The sequence below is a fragment of the Hemibagrus wyckioides genome, linkage group LG28, assembly GCF_019097595.1.
Source record: "Hemibagrus wyckioides isolate EC202008001 linkage group LG28, SWU_Hwy_1.0, whole genome shotgun sequence".
NCBI classification, from domain to species: domain Eukaryota; kingdom Metazoa; phylum Chordata; class Actinopteri; order Siluriformes; family Bagridae; genus Hemibagrus; species Hemibagrus wyckioides.
In genome coordinates, this window is record NC_080737.1 from 2,459,524 (window position 1) to 2,474,523 (window position 15,000).

At 45.3% G+C, this 15,000-nt stretch overlaps 1 protein-coding gene across 3 annotated transcripts in view; it reads left to right on the forward strand.

The window, feature by feature from the left end:
- Positions 1-15,000, forward strand: part of tenm1 (teneurin transmembrane protein 1) — a 199,045-nt gene that overhangs the window by 134,515 nt on the left and 49,530 nt on the right. For all 3 annotated transcript variants that reach the window (XM_058383180.1, XM_058383181.1, XM_058383182.1), the window contains one exon: positions 11,849-12,057. In XM_058383180.1, the coding sequence (XP_058239163.1) occupies positions 11,849-12,057 (209 nt within the window). The remainder of the gene's footprint in view (positions 1-11,848; positions 12,058-15,000) is intronic.

The window sequence follows — 15,000 nt, forward strand, 5'->3', positions numbered from 1 at the left end:
CTCAGACGCACGTTCTGTCCCTTATGTAGTTCCTCATCATGGTCGCACATCTGTCCCTAAATTCTTTTTTAACTCGGACCAATTTAAAGCCTTAAGTGTGATTAGGAAATTGAAGTGGCCATTACAGATGTAAAAGATGATAAAAACCCGGGCCGTGACATGTGGAAGATTTACAGAGGTAATATCGCCTCTATTATTACGACTATATCTTTTAGATACGGCTTGTTGAGCTCCCTCTTGGAGAAACGCCATCATAACTGTTATTCATAAAGAAGGGAAGGAACCCACTGGTTAGAGTTCATCTCGAACAATTTCTCTCCTCGACGGGATACGAAAACACCTTAGTCAGGTAAAATTACTCTTACTTTGAAAATAAAAGTCTTTGGTCAGCAAGAGGACGTGTCTGAGGGCAAGCGTTCACCTGTGAAATGAGGAATAGACCACACAGTGTTATCCATTCATTCATTCATTCATTCATTCATTCATTCATTCATTCATTCAGGTTATGAATCTTTTGAGTGAGTCAATCAGTGAGTTATTTAGTGAGTCATATGCTGAGTCATATACTGAGTCATTTAATGAGTTATTTATTGAGACATTAGATGTGTTATTCAGTGAGTCATATACTGAGTCATATACTAATCCATTTAATGAGTCATCTGATGAGTTATTTATTGAGACATTAGATGTGTTATTCAGTGAGTCACATACCGAGTCATATACTGATCCATTTAATGAGTCATATACTGATGCATTTACTGAGTCATTTACTGATCCATTTAATGAGTCATATACTGATCCATTTATTGAGTCATATACTGATCCATTTAACGAGTCATTTAATGAGTTATTTATTGAGACATTTAATGAGTTATTTATTGAGACATTAGATGTGTTATTCAGTGAGTCATATACTGAGTCATATACTGAGTCATTTAATTTGTCATATACTGAGTCATATACTGATCCATATAATGAGTGAATTTTAGTGAAATAATCAGCTCCAGGGCGGTGTGATGAAGTGACCCGGTGTGAGGTCAGCAGCCTGAGAGCAAACGCCCGGGTTTTGTTTGTAATAAACTCTTTGTCAGGTGGCACAGCCTGGACCATCGCTCTCGTCAGGATCTCTCGGTCCTGGCAGCAGTCGAGGTAACGCTAGCCAATCGTTTGTGATATTATGGATTAGCTTTCCATAGCTGGCATGGCGCAGTCTGTCCTGTCTATCGACGGAGGTATAAAAATACCGAGATATCTAATGCCTTCTGTCCGCTGTGTAATGTGTGGTCAAGCTCAATTTGATGCAGGGTTTCAGCATTGACGTCAACGGCCTCGGGTTTATTTACATTACATTAAGAGCAAGCGCTAACTGCATTGAGGGATCGTTTATGCGCTTCCTCACCGGCCAGTCTGGATTCGGATCGGCGCTCAGCTCTGAACCGCGTCCTAAACCGCGGTTTTCTAGCTAGAGCGAGCAGAATGATGGATAGAGACTGAACACCAGGGTGGTGTGGAGTGTGAAGTCTAATTACAGCTCATTGTCTCAACTCATTTTAGCACAAAACAACAACAACATGGAGATGATTTCATTCAGGCTTCTTTCTAAGCTGTAAACATGTTTGTCGAGTTGCTTAAGGAGCCAGTTTTACAAACACAGGGATAAATACAACCTCACTCACTTGTTTGTTTGTTTGTTTGTTTTTTGGAAAGCGCTGTACGTCTGATCAGTTTGTAATCAGATAATAGCTTTCAGAATCAACATCAGACTCCATCACACATTAACCCTTTTTACCACAGCACCAGAGGAACGGAGAGGAACCTGTGAGATGTTTTTAATCAGTATACAGAATGGAACGATGTTCAGGCTGTGAGTCTGATCTAAACTGAGTGTGTGACTCGGTGTGTTTTAGACATGGGTTTTTCCCTCTGTTGGAGAACCTTTTTTTTGGAGAATTTTACTGGTTGAAGGTGAAATTTGAGCTGCTTTTTAGATGAACAAGCATCTTGGAGCGTCTCAGAGAGCAGAAATGGGTTTGAGATCAACATTTACTTTGAAGATACAAACATTTCTGTGGAAAAAAACAGTGTTTTGGTTTAATTTGGAACTTTTCTTTGAATATATATCTTGTAGTAGGCTAACATTCAGAAATCCTTCTGAAACATGACAAATTCTTCAAAGTCCTGAGTGTCTACTTTCATATGAGCTTCATATTAACCTCCACTGTGGAGTGAGACATGACAAAGACACTCAATCATCAACATGGACACCAGAAAAACAGGACATTATATGTTGCTAAAAATTTCTAAAATGTTTCAGTTCAGAACTTTATTACGTATAGTAGAACATCTCCTCGGGCGAGGAGCCGGTCTGTGGGGAAAGTTCTGGTGAAACTCCTCTATGAGTGCGGGGTCCAGGATGTCGTGCGCATTGACCCAGCAGCGCTCCTCCGGGCCGTACCCCTCCCAGTCCACCAGGTATTGAAGGCGGCTGCCCTGGTGACGCGAGTTGAGAATGGTGTGAACATGATAGGCGAGGGAGCCGTCGATGTCCAGGGGAGGGGGTGGCTCATGGGCATTGGGACCCATAGTCTGGGGTTTGTGATAGGGCTTGAGCAGAGACACATGAAACGTGGGCGAGATGCGATAAGAGGCAGGCAGCTCCAGGTGATACGAGACAGGATTTACCTGGCGAACGATCTTGAAGGGGCCGATGAATTTGGGGCTGAGTTTACGGCAGGGTAGTTTGAGTTTCAGGTTGCGTGTGGATAGCCAAACCCTTTGACCCACCTGGTAGGCTGGGTGAGGCTGACGTCGGCGATTGGCCTGAATTACCTGTCGTCGTATCGCCCTTTGAAGGCGGACATGGGCTCGCTCCCAGGTCTCTTGGCTACGCTTGGACCAGTCTTCTACCACGGGGACATCGGAGGGCTCTTTGGACCACGGGAACAACGGTGGCTGATAGCCAAATACACATTGGAACGGCGTCAGCCCCGTTGAGGAATGAGTTAAGGAGTTCTGGGCATATTCGGCCCATGGGAGGAACTCACTCCGTCTGTGTTGTTCCTTGCTGCAGTATACTCTCAGGAACCTCCCCAGCTCTTGATTCAGATGTTCAGCTTGTCCGTTGGATTGGGGATGATACCCTGAGCTCAGACTGACTTTGATCCCCAACTGTTTACAAAACTCCTGCCAGACTCTCGAGGTAAACTGTCAACATCCTGATTTAGAGAAGGCCACCAAAAGGTCCGGCACAGTAGCTGGGTTGTGCGGTGTATGCCCGGGTGGCCTGTGCTGGGGCTTTCGTGGGTCCACCTAATCAGTCTGTGATGGAGCACCGTGGGCACAAACCGCTTGGAGGGTGGACAGTTTGGGGGTGGTGCCTCTGAGGTGTAGGCCTGTTCGATTTCCCTCATAAAATCCCAACGTATGGGAGCTACCAGAACAGAAGGTGGAAGGATGGTGTCCGGGTGTGAGGAGGACTCGCTGACCTCATGAATTCTAGAGAGCTCATCAGCTTTCCCGTTCTTGGACCCAGGACGATAGGTGACAGTGAACTTGAACCGCAAGAAAAACAATGCCCACCTGGCTTGACGTGAGTTCAGGCGTTTAGCTTCACGTAGATAAGCTAGGTTACGGTGATCGGTGAGAATGAGGAATGGGTGAACTGCCCCCTCCAACCAATGTCTCCACTCCTCCAGAGCAGTCTTCATGGCTAGCAGTTCCTTGTTGCCCACATCATAATTCATCTCCACCGGTGTTAGTTTATGGGAGAAGAAGGTGCATGGGTGTAGTTTGCCAGACTCAGGCTGGCGTTGAGAGAGCACCGCCCCTATGCCGCTGTTCGAGGCGTCCACCTCTACTGTGAATGGTAAATCCGGTCGGGGGTGCCAGAGTATGGGGGCAGATGAGAAGCTTTGCTTGAGCTTATTGAAGGCAGTGCTTGCTTGGTCAGTCCATCTTAGTTTCTGTGGCTTTCCTTTTAGTAACGAGGTCAAGGGACTGGCTATGGTGCTATAATTCCGAATGAAACGGCGATAAAAGTTTGCAAACCCCAGAAATCGCTGTAGGCCTTTAATGCTGGTGGGCTCCGGCCAGGATGTGATCGCTGATACCTTGGACTGGTCCATTTCTACTCCCTTTTGAGAAATCACATAACCCAGAAACGTTATGGAGGGACGGTGGAACTCACACTTTTCCAATTTTACGAAGAGGTTGTGGGCTGCAAGACGGTGAAGGACGTCTCGAACGTGGGAAATATGTTGCTCATAGTTGGATGAATAAATCAGTATGTCGTCGATGTAAGCTATAACGTGACTGTGGAGCATGTCTCTGAACACTTCATTTATCATGGATTGAAAAACTGCTGGGGCGTTGGTGAGTCCATACATGACTAAATACTCGTAGTGTCCATTCGTGGTGTGAAAAGCAGTCTCCCATTCATCTCCCTCCCTTATCCTGATCAAGTTATAGGCACTGCGCAGATCGAGCTTAGTGAATATTTTTGCTCCTTGTAGCTGTTCGAGGGTGGCTGGGACTAAAGGGAGTGGATAGGGGTATGACTGTGATTGCATTCAAACCGCGATAGTCAATGCATGGCCGGAGCCCTCCGTCCTTTTTTTCCACAAAGAAGAAACCCGCAGCCGCCGGTGATGTAGAGGGTCGGATATATCCCGCAGCGAGGGCCTCTTTGATGTAGTCCTCCATGGCCTTTTTTCCGGGATGGAGAGAGGGTAAACTTGACTCTTGGGTGGTATGGTGTTGGGAAGGAATTCTATTGTGCAATCCCATGGTCTGTGTGGTGGGAGCCTGGTCACCTTCTCCTTACTAAAAACCTCCTGCAGGTCATAGTATTCTTGAGGGAGTGATATTAGATTGGCTGAACCTGGGCTTTCTATGGACGTAGCGAGGCATGGTCGAGGAGTGTGCTTCTGAAAGCAGTTTTTTATACAGAAAGGGGCCCACCTTCGGATGTCACCGTTCTTCCAGGAGATATCAGGGTCATGAAGCTGCAGCCAGGGGAGGCCCAGTACTATGGGGTTAGACGGGGAAGAGATGACAAAGAACGATAATTGCTCACGATGGAATAATCCGAGTTGGAAATCAATGGGTTGTGTTTGATGAGAAATGAGGCCCCCTCCGATGGGCTGATCGTTAATGGCGGTCACTCGGAGTGGAGGCACACATGGGACCGTGGGGATGTGGAGGTCGTGCACCAGATTCGAGTCTATGAGGTTGACCGCCGAGCCTGAGTCAATCAGCGCTGTGACAGAATTGAGAATTAGCAAGGAGCAAGAACGCAGGAAGAGAAACTTTGGATAATCGTTCTATTTTCTCTACCTGTGATGTAGCTGGCTTCTCAGGACATCGGAGCACTCTGTGGCCTGGTTTCCCTCAGTAAAAGCAGAGATTGAGCTTAGTGCACCGCTCACGCTCTTCCTCGGTAACCCGAGCCATCCCCAGTTGCATGGGTTCTGATAAATCCTCTGTGTGTTGTTGAACCTCCATCATACGACGTGGCATGGTACGTGAAATGGCGGCTGTAGGTCGGTGTTGGCGGCACAGATTGTCTAGACAAATGGCTGTGGAGATGTATTATGACAGCGTCACGTTGGTGTCGCGGCATGCCATTTCCGCTTATAATTCCGGGTTGAGTCCCTCGCGGAACACTGCCATGAGAGCTGTCGCATTCCATCTGGACTGCGCGGCCAACATGCGGAATTTAATGGCGTAATCCGCGGCCGTGTCCTTCCCTTGGCGCAACTCCAGCAGCTGTACGGACACATCCTAGCCTCCCGGCGGGTATTCGAACATTTCCTTGATCAAGTTCGCGAAGTAATCCCCGGACGCTTTGACTTGAAGGTCTGAGTCCCAAACCGCTGCCGCCCAATCTAGCGCTCTACCGGTTAGCAGAGATAATATGGACGCGCACCTGGTTCTCTCTCGTCGCTGTATGCCTCTGGTTGATGAGCAAAATAGTTGTCGCATTGACGAAGAAAACCCCGGCAGCGATCGGCGGATCCGTCGACTTTTCCGGTAGAGCAAAACGAGGAAGTTCACTGCGTACGTGGAATGCTGATGCCGCAGCGGCTTTTTGGTCCCGTGGCTGTTGCTGGAGTTGTTGATTCGCGGCTTTCAGTGAGTCAACCTCCTTTTGATATGCATGGAGGAGGACTCGCTGTCTCCATAACGCCGCTTGCATATCTGCTGGACTCATTTCCGGCGAAGCATTCTGTAACGACTCGTCAGGCATCGGAGTGTTAGAATCCATATGCAGATTTATTCAAGGACAGCAGACAAAAATCGTAGTCAAGGTAATGTAGGCAAAGGGTCAAAAACCAGAAAACAAACACTATGAGTCAAAGCCAAAAAACACAAAATCCGGAACTCGTAGTCAAAAAGGTAAACGGGCAAGGTCATACACGAGGCAACTAGAACTAACTGAATAAAGGCTTGGCAAGAACCGCAATGGGAAACAATGCTTCGCAACAAGGCAGAGATGGCGCGCTGCTTAAATAAGCCTCTGTACCGGAAGTGGGCAGAGATGGTTAATATTCGGGCGATGGCTCCCTCTGGTGTTCAGGCCCAGACTGCCTTGTGACATCATGTGACAGCAGGAACACTTTGATAATTCTGAGGTCCTCAGATCACTGGTTTATTTCTACCCGAGTTAACCCCGCCCCCTGCTCTGACATGGGCAGCCTATTCAGCAGCCTCTTCAGCCTTGTTACACATGGGTGTGTATGTGTGTGTGATTTGTTTAGGTCGTTAAGTGTAATAATAGTACTAATTACGCCGGTGTGTCACGTTTTCACGCCTGCACAGGCGATTTGTTTAGTGTGACTCACTTTGGCCTCGCCGTTTAAGCTAACGCCTTGGTTCAGAAACGTTCTCTTGACCCTTTTTCACAGCGGATCTGCATCTAAGTTCATGCGTGAAATATCTGATATTAATAAATCTGTAGTTCTGTGGGATTTGCTGCGTGTAATAATCATAATAATAATCAGCTTTGTGATGTGTTTATGAGCAGAGACGTGTATTACAGCGCTGATGTTGTTTGGGTTCGTCGTTTTCTTTGCCATTGTACTCCGTAAATTGAATTTTTTTTCAAAGCTTTGTATGTGGGCTGATCCTTTTTATTTTGATTTTTTTCAAGTGTTTGTGTCCTTTGGCTGCTTTGTCTTTTTTTTTTCCTCGATCTCTCCGAGTCAGAAAGAAGAAAGGACTCTATTATTCGTCAAAACCCTTTTTCATTTTTTTCTTTTTGCACCGTGAGCTCCGCTAGAAACAGGTATATTGTTGCCGTGGCGATGCAGCAAATAAATATGTTTCATATTCTTTAATGAAGTGTGTGTGCCGTAGGAGACGTGTGTGTGTGTGTGTGGTTGTGTGTCCAGGATAAAAGCTGAACACTGAAGCAATAGATTGGAGTAGAATTTTAGAGTAAAAGTTTCAGCTGATTCACGCTTTATAAATAAGGAGATTAGCGTTTTTCCGGTGAATATTCCAAGCGCGTCGCTGTGTTCACAAACAGGAAAATTTTTCATTTCTGGAGATTTATCCTGCAGTGATATTTTTAAAAGGAATGCTTTATCATGATGTGGGTGTGAAGGAGGACGTGAACCGTGTCGTGAAATTCTCGCCGATTTTCGAGATGTTTTGAATCCCGTGACGTAGCCGAGACCGACATGGACGAGGTGTTTTGTCCTTTGAAGTGATTAAATGCGGGTGAATCACGAGGAAGGACATGAGCTAACGGGTTTAAGGCGAGTTTTGATTCCGGTTTGCGTTCTGAGGACGACTCCATCGTAATGACAGTGATGGAGGAACGTAAGTGCGGGTTGCCGATCGCTCGGAAAGTTAAGTGCAGAGAGAGATGAGTCTTCCTGCTGAGTCACGCTTTCTGTCTGACTGAGAGAGAGAGAGAGAGAGAGAGAGAGAGAGAGAGAACCAGGAAGTGATGCGTCCTGCTTTTATTTCTGAGCAGCAGTGAAAAAGTGAAAGAAGGAAAGAAGAACGGTTTGGTTTGTAAAATGAGTGTTTTATCTCATGCTCCATCAGCAGAACCGGTTCATTTTTTAGAGAAAAGCTGTCTCATTAGCTAGAGATACAATGACGCTAGTGCTCCAGATGATCCTGTCTCTATCTTTATTCAGATTTAATTATAAAAACAACGCAGGGAAAAAAATTAACGGAAGGGCCACATCAGTTCTGTCTCCTCAGCTATGTCACACCGGTTCAAAGTCGGGCTGAAGGAGGGAATGTGGGCGGGGCTGTTTTTATTTATTTTATATATACTGTACGATTGATCGCGGGTCTGGATTGATCTAGAGCGATCGAGAGAATTCTCGTTCTACTGACATGCTTTTCATCGTCCTGAAGATTTCCACGTCGTATTCTAGATCGACCTTTTCGTGATTCGGGATCGTTGCAGGACGTTCTAGATCATGCGGATCGTTCCTGGAGTTTATTTTAGATGGTTTTCTTTTTTCCCATTTTCATTTCACGTTCAGTGTTTCTAGGTCATTCGAAGATCATTCTAAACAAATGCAAATCAATCCAGATAGTTCTATATGAAGCTGTATCATCATCATCAGGTCATTCTAGATCAAGTTCCCAATCGATTGTGGTCATTATACTGCAGGTTCGGTTATTCTGTGTTATTCCAGATCTTTCTAGAGCATGTAAAGTGATCGCTGTAAATAATTCTAGATAAACCTAGATCATACTTGGACATTCTCATCATTTAGAATATCTAGATCACTCTAGATAACTCTGCCTTGCTGGATGATTCTAACAAGGGGATTCGATGCCATGACAGGTTATTCCTGATAATTCCGGATCATTCCAGAGCATCGTAGACGGTTTCAGACGATCTAGCTGACCGTGTGGTGATTCTAGATCGTTCCGTGCAGGTTGTTGCGTTATTCTGTGCCATGTTAGGTTATTCTGTTTACTGAGAAGTTGTTCCAGATCATTTTCAGATACATTTCTGTTACGTATTCTAGAACATTCTCAGTCACTTTATGTTGGTTTTCCATCAGTGGACTAGCGAAAGGTGGGTCAAAGGTCACCTGGTGTAGATGGGGATTAATGAGTGAGGTCTTCTACCTGGTTGAGGATCCAGAGGACGGCGTTGAGCAGTTTAGGATGGCGCAGCACTACGGCGTGATTAAAGTCTGTTTTTATTTTATTTTTTTTACTGTGGTGTATATCAAACTCCATAAAACTTCAAATCCGACAGTTTTGTTGTGGAAGCTCGAGCTCAGGGCGGCATTGCAAATGGTGGCATTTCAAAATGGCATGGTTCATTTCGGCAAAACACGCTCGCAAAAAAAATAAATAAATAAATAAATAAAATAACAAAGCTAGCCTTCAACCTGACTAGCAGAAGTGACCAGAGTGGCCTTTTCCGGGAGGACGTGGTCTCGCTCCTCCGTTAGAGAAACAAGCCGCTAAATAAGAAAACACATTCATATCTCTGAGCCATCTACTGCGCCGCGTCTCACCGGCCCGGCCCCGCGTAATATAATAAATTAAGTTTTTAACATAGCCTGTGGGCTAAAATCCTGACCGTGTTTGCAGAAAGAAAAGAAAAAATAAAAGAGCACACTGGCTTTAAACGAGCGTCCAGATGCAAATGACTCGCTCGTGAAATTACATCCTCTGGCAACTCTGGGAGAATAACTTTCCATGGCGGTGCAGACGGGTTGCTTCTAACACACACACACACACACACACACAACACACACACAAACAACACACACAACACACACACACACAACACACACACAACACACACACAACACACACACAATACACAGATGAAAAAAAAAATCAACAGCTTTCACCCAGCCACGTTGCTAAATCTAAATCAGAGAAAGCTCTAAAGCAGCTAAAGCAGACCTGGCTGAATTTACATAATGACATGTTTGTGCTGCTGGAACTCATCAGCGCTGACCGATGAGGTGTGCGAAAGCGGGAAAAACACTAGACTGCAGAAGCGCTCGCGGCGACGCCCCTGACCTATTTGGCTTCGGAGGCGAAATTTTACTGGCCCTGTAATACCACAGTAGTTAGTGTCATGATGCGGGGTGTCTGTGACCTATTTTGTGATGCGTATTTTAAGAGATTATTTTATTTATTGCTGTAATTAGGGCTGGGTTTGGAGCGCGAGGCTTTCCACGCCTTCCTGCCTTCCTTTATCCACAGGGCTGTAATATCTCCTCTCACCTGCTGTTTGTGTCTCACTCTACAGTGTACAGTAATAAGCACTAAGCTGTGGGGTTTAATGTTTAATGGGGTGTGTGTGTGTGTGTGTGTGTGGCGATGCTCAGTGGCCAGGTTTACACACTCGCTCATAATCTGTTAATAATCCGCCTGACAGCTCGGCAGCATCCACTCCGTAACACAGCAAAGCGTCTCAGTCTGATTCCTTTAATGATACGTTAAAGAGAAGAACAATCCCCGTGATGAGTCCATCCACACACTCGCTGACCATCGCGTCCTGTGATAAAGCCCAGTTTAAAATCTTTCATTATTCAGTTTCAGATTTCAACTTCAGTATCAGAAGAACGCAATGATAGCAGACGCAGCAGCTCAGGTCACTCCTTCACAGAACTTTCTAGACTCTTCTAGATCATTCTACTGTGGCTCTAGATCAGTTTATCTCACTCTAGAACTAAATCTATATCAGATCTAAATCATCGGATTCTAAATTGCTCTTGAGCATTCCAGATCATTCCAGCTTCCAGATCATTCCAGCTTCCAGATCATTCCAGATTATTCCAGCTTCCAGATCATTCCAGCTTCCAGATCATTCCAGATCATTCCAGCTTTCAGATCATTCCAGATCATTCCAGCTTCCAGATCATTCCAGATCATTCCAGATCATTCCAGCTTCAGATAATTCTAGATCATTCCAGATCATTCCAGCTTCCAGATCATTCCAGATTATTCCAGCTTCCAGATCATTCCAGATCATTCCAGCTTCCAGATCATTCCAGATTATTCCAGCTTCCAGATCATTCCAGATCATTCCAGATTATTCCAGCTTCCAGATCATTCCAGATCATTCCAGATCATTCCAGATTATTCCAGCTTCCAGATCATTCCAGATCATTCCAGATTATTCCAGCTTCCAGATCATTCTAGATCATTCCAGCTTCCAGATCATTCCAGATCATTCCAGATCATTCCAGATCATTCCAGATTATTCCAGCTTCCAGATCATTCCAGATCATTCCAGATCATTCCAGCTTCAGATAATTCTAGATCATTCCAGATCATTCCAGCTTCCAGATCATTCCAGATTATTCCAGCTTCCAGATCATTCCAGATTATTCCAGCTTCCAGATCATTCCAGCTTCCAGATCATTCCAGATTATTCCAGCTTCCAGATCATTCCAGATTATTCCAGCTTCCAGATCATTCCAGATCATTCCAGATTATTCCAAATCATTCCAGATCATTCCAGATTATTCCAGCTTCCAGATCATTCTAGATCATTCCAGCTTCCAGATCATTCCAGATCATTCCAGATTATTCCAGCTTCCAGATCATTCCAGATCATTCCAGATCATTCCAGCTTCCTGATCATTCTAGATCATTCCAGCTTCCAGATCATTCCAGCTGTCTAGACTGTTACAGATCCGGGTGATTCTACATAGATCATAGATCATTCCTCATCTCTCTGAATCCCTGTTGATCATTTAAGGTTTGTCCAGATCATTTCAGGGTATTCTAGATCACTGTAAATCTCCAGCTCCTTCGAGATCACTCAGGTCATGTTAGATCGTTCCGGCTCATTCACTCATACACTCTACTGATTCATGTGTTTATTCTAATTTTGTAGATAAGGAGGTGTGGCCCCGTGGGCGGGGCTACGATGTGGGTGAGGTTGAGGTCAAAGGTCGGCTACTCCAGGTCATTCCACCTGGCAGCTTCTGGAGATTCAGCATGGCTCTGCAGCACCCCGAGTTCATCCGCTTTAACGTCACACACACTCACACTGCACTTCTGGGTATCTACGGCCGGAGGAACACACCACCTACACACACACAGGTACGTACACAAACACACACACACACACACAGGTATGTAAACACACACACACGGCACTGCTGGGTATCTTCAGCAGAAGGAACAAACCACCTATACACACACAGGTACGTACACACACACACACACACACACACACACACAAAAATGCAGGTACACACACATACGCACACACACGTATGCAGGTACGTAAACGCACGCACACACACACACACACACACACATACACACACATATGCAGGTATGTAAACGCACACACACATGTATGCAGGTACGTAAACGCACACACGCGCGCGCACACACACGTATGCAGGTACATAAACGCACACACACACACACACACACATACACAGGTACATACACACACACACACAGGTACATACACAGGTATGTACACAAACACACACACACATAGGTACACACACACACACAAACACACACATATGCAGGTACTTAAATACACACACACACACACACAGGTACGTACACAGGTACGTACACAAACACACACACACACACAGGTACACACACACAGGTACACACATACACACACACACATTTACAGGTATGTAAACACACACACACGCAGGTATATACACACACACAGGTATGTACACACACACACGCAGGTGTATACACACACACACAGGTACACACATACACACACACACACACATTTACAGGTATGTAAACACACACACACGCAGGTATATACACACACACACAGGTATGTAAACACACACACACGCAGGTATATACACACACACACACAGGTATGTACACACACACACGCAGGTATATACACATACACACAGGTACGTACACAAACACACACACACACAGGTACACACATACACACACACATTTACAGGTATGTAAACACACACACACGCAGGTATATACACACACACACAGGTACACACATACACACACACATTTACAGGTATGTAAACACACACACACGCAGGTATATACACACACACACAGGTACACACATACACACACACATTTACAGGTATGTAAACACACACACACGCAGGTATATACACACACACACAGGTACGTACACAAACACACACACACACAGGTACACACATACACACACACACACATTTACAGGTATGTAAACACACACACGCAGGTATATACACACACACACAGGTATGTACACACACACACACGCAGGTATATACACACACACACACAGGTATGTACACAAACACACACACACACAGGTACACACACACAGGTACACACATACACACACACACACACATTTACAGGTATGTAAACACACACACACGCAGGTATATACACACACACACATACACACACACACAGGTACACACATACACACACACACACACAGGTAGACACATACACACACACACATTTACAGGTATGTAAACACACACACACGCAGGTACACACACACAGGTACACACATACACACACACACACATTTACAGGTATGTAAACACACACACACGCAGGTATATACACACACACACATACACACACACACAGGTACACACATACACACACACACACACAGGTACACACATACACACACACACACATTTACAGGTATGTAAACACACACACACACAGGTATGTACACACACACACACAAAAATGCAGGTACACACACATACACAAACACACACACGCAGGTATGTACACACACATACGCACACACACGTATGCAGGTATGTAACGCACACACACACACAGGTACATAAACACTCACACACACGCAGGTACGTACACACACACACACAGGTATGTATGCACACACAGGTATGTATGCACACACACACACACACACACATGCAGGTATGTAAATGCACACACACACACACACACACACACACAGACACACAGGTACGTACACACACACACACATACACACACACATGCAGGTATGTAAATGCACACACACACACACACACACACACACACACAGGTACGTACACACACACACAAACAAAAATGCAGGTACACACACAGGTATGTAAATGCACACACACACACACACACACGCAGGTATGTACACACACATACGCACACACACATATGCAGGTACGTAAACGCACACACACACACAGGTACATAAACACTCACACACACGCGGGTACGTACACACACATGCACACACACAGGTATGTATACACACACATACACACACACACACGTATGCAGGTACGTAAACGCGCACATACACACGCACACACACACACGTACACATTCGCAGGTATGTAAACACACACAGGTACATAAAAACACGCACACACACACACACACACTCGCAGGTATGTAAACACACACACGCAGGTACATAAAAACACACACACGCAGGTACGTACACACACACACACACGCAGGTATGTACACACACACACACACACAGGTACATAAAAACACACACACACACACGCAGGTATGTACACACACACACAGGTACATAAAAACACACACACACGCAGGTATGTACAGACACACACACATGCAGGTATGTACACACACACACACACAGGTACATAAAAACACACACACACACACGCAGGTATGTACACACACACAGGTACATAAAAACACACACACACGCAGGTATGTACAGACACACACACACACTCACAGGTACATAAAAACACACACACACACGCAGGTATGTACACACACACACAGGTACATAAAAACACACACACACGCAGGTATGTACAGACACACACACACACTCACAGGTACATAAAAACACACACACGCAGGTACGTACACACACACACACGCAGGTACATAAAAACACACACACGCAGGTACGTACACACACACACACACGCAGGTATGTACACACACACACACACAGGTACATAAAAACACACACACACACACGCAGGTATGTACACACACACACAGGTACATAAAAACACACACACACGCAGGTAT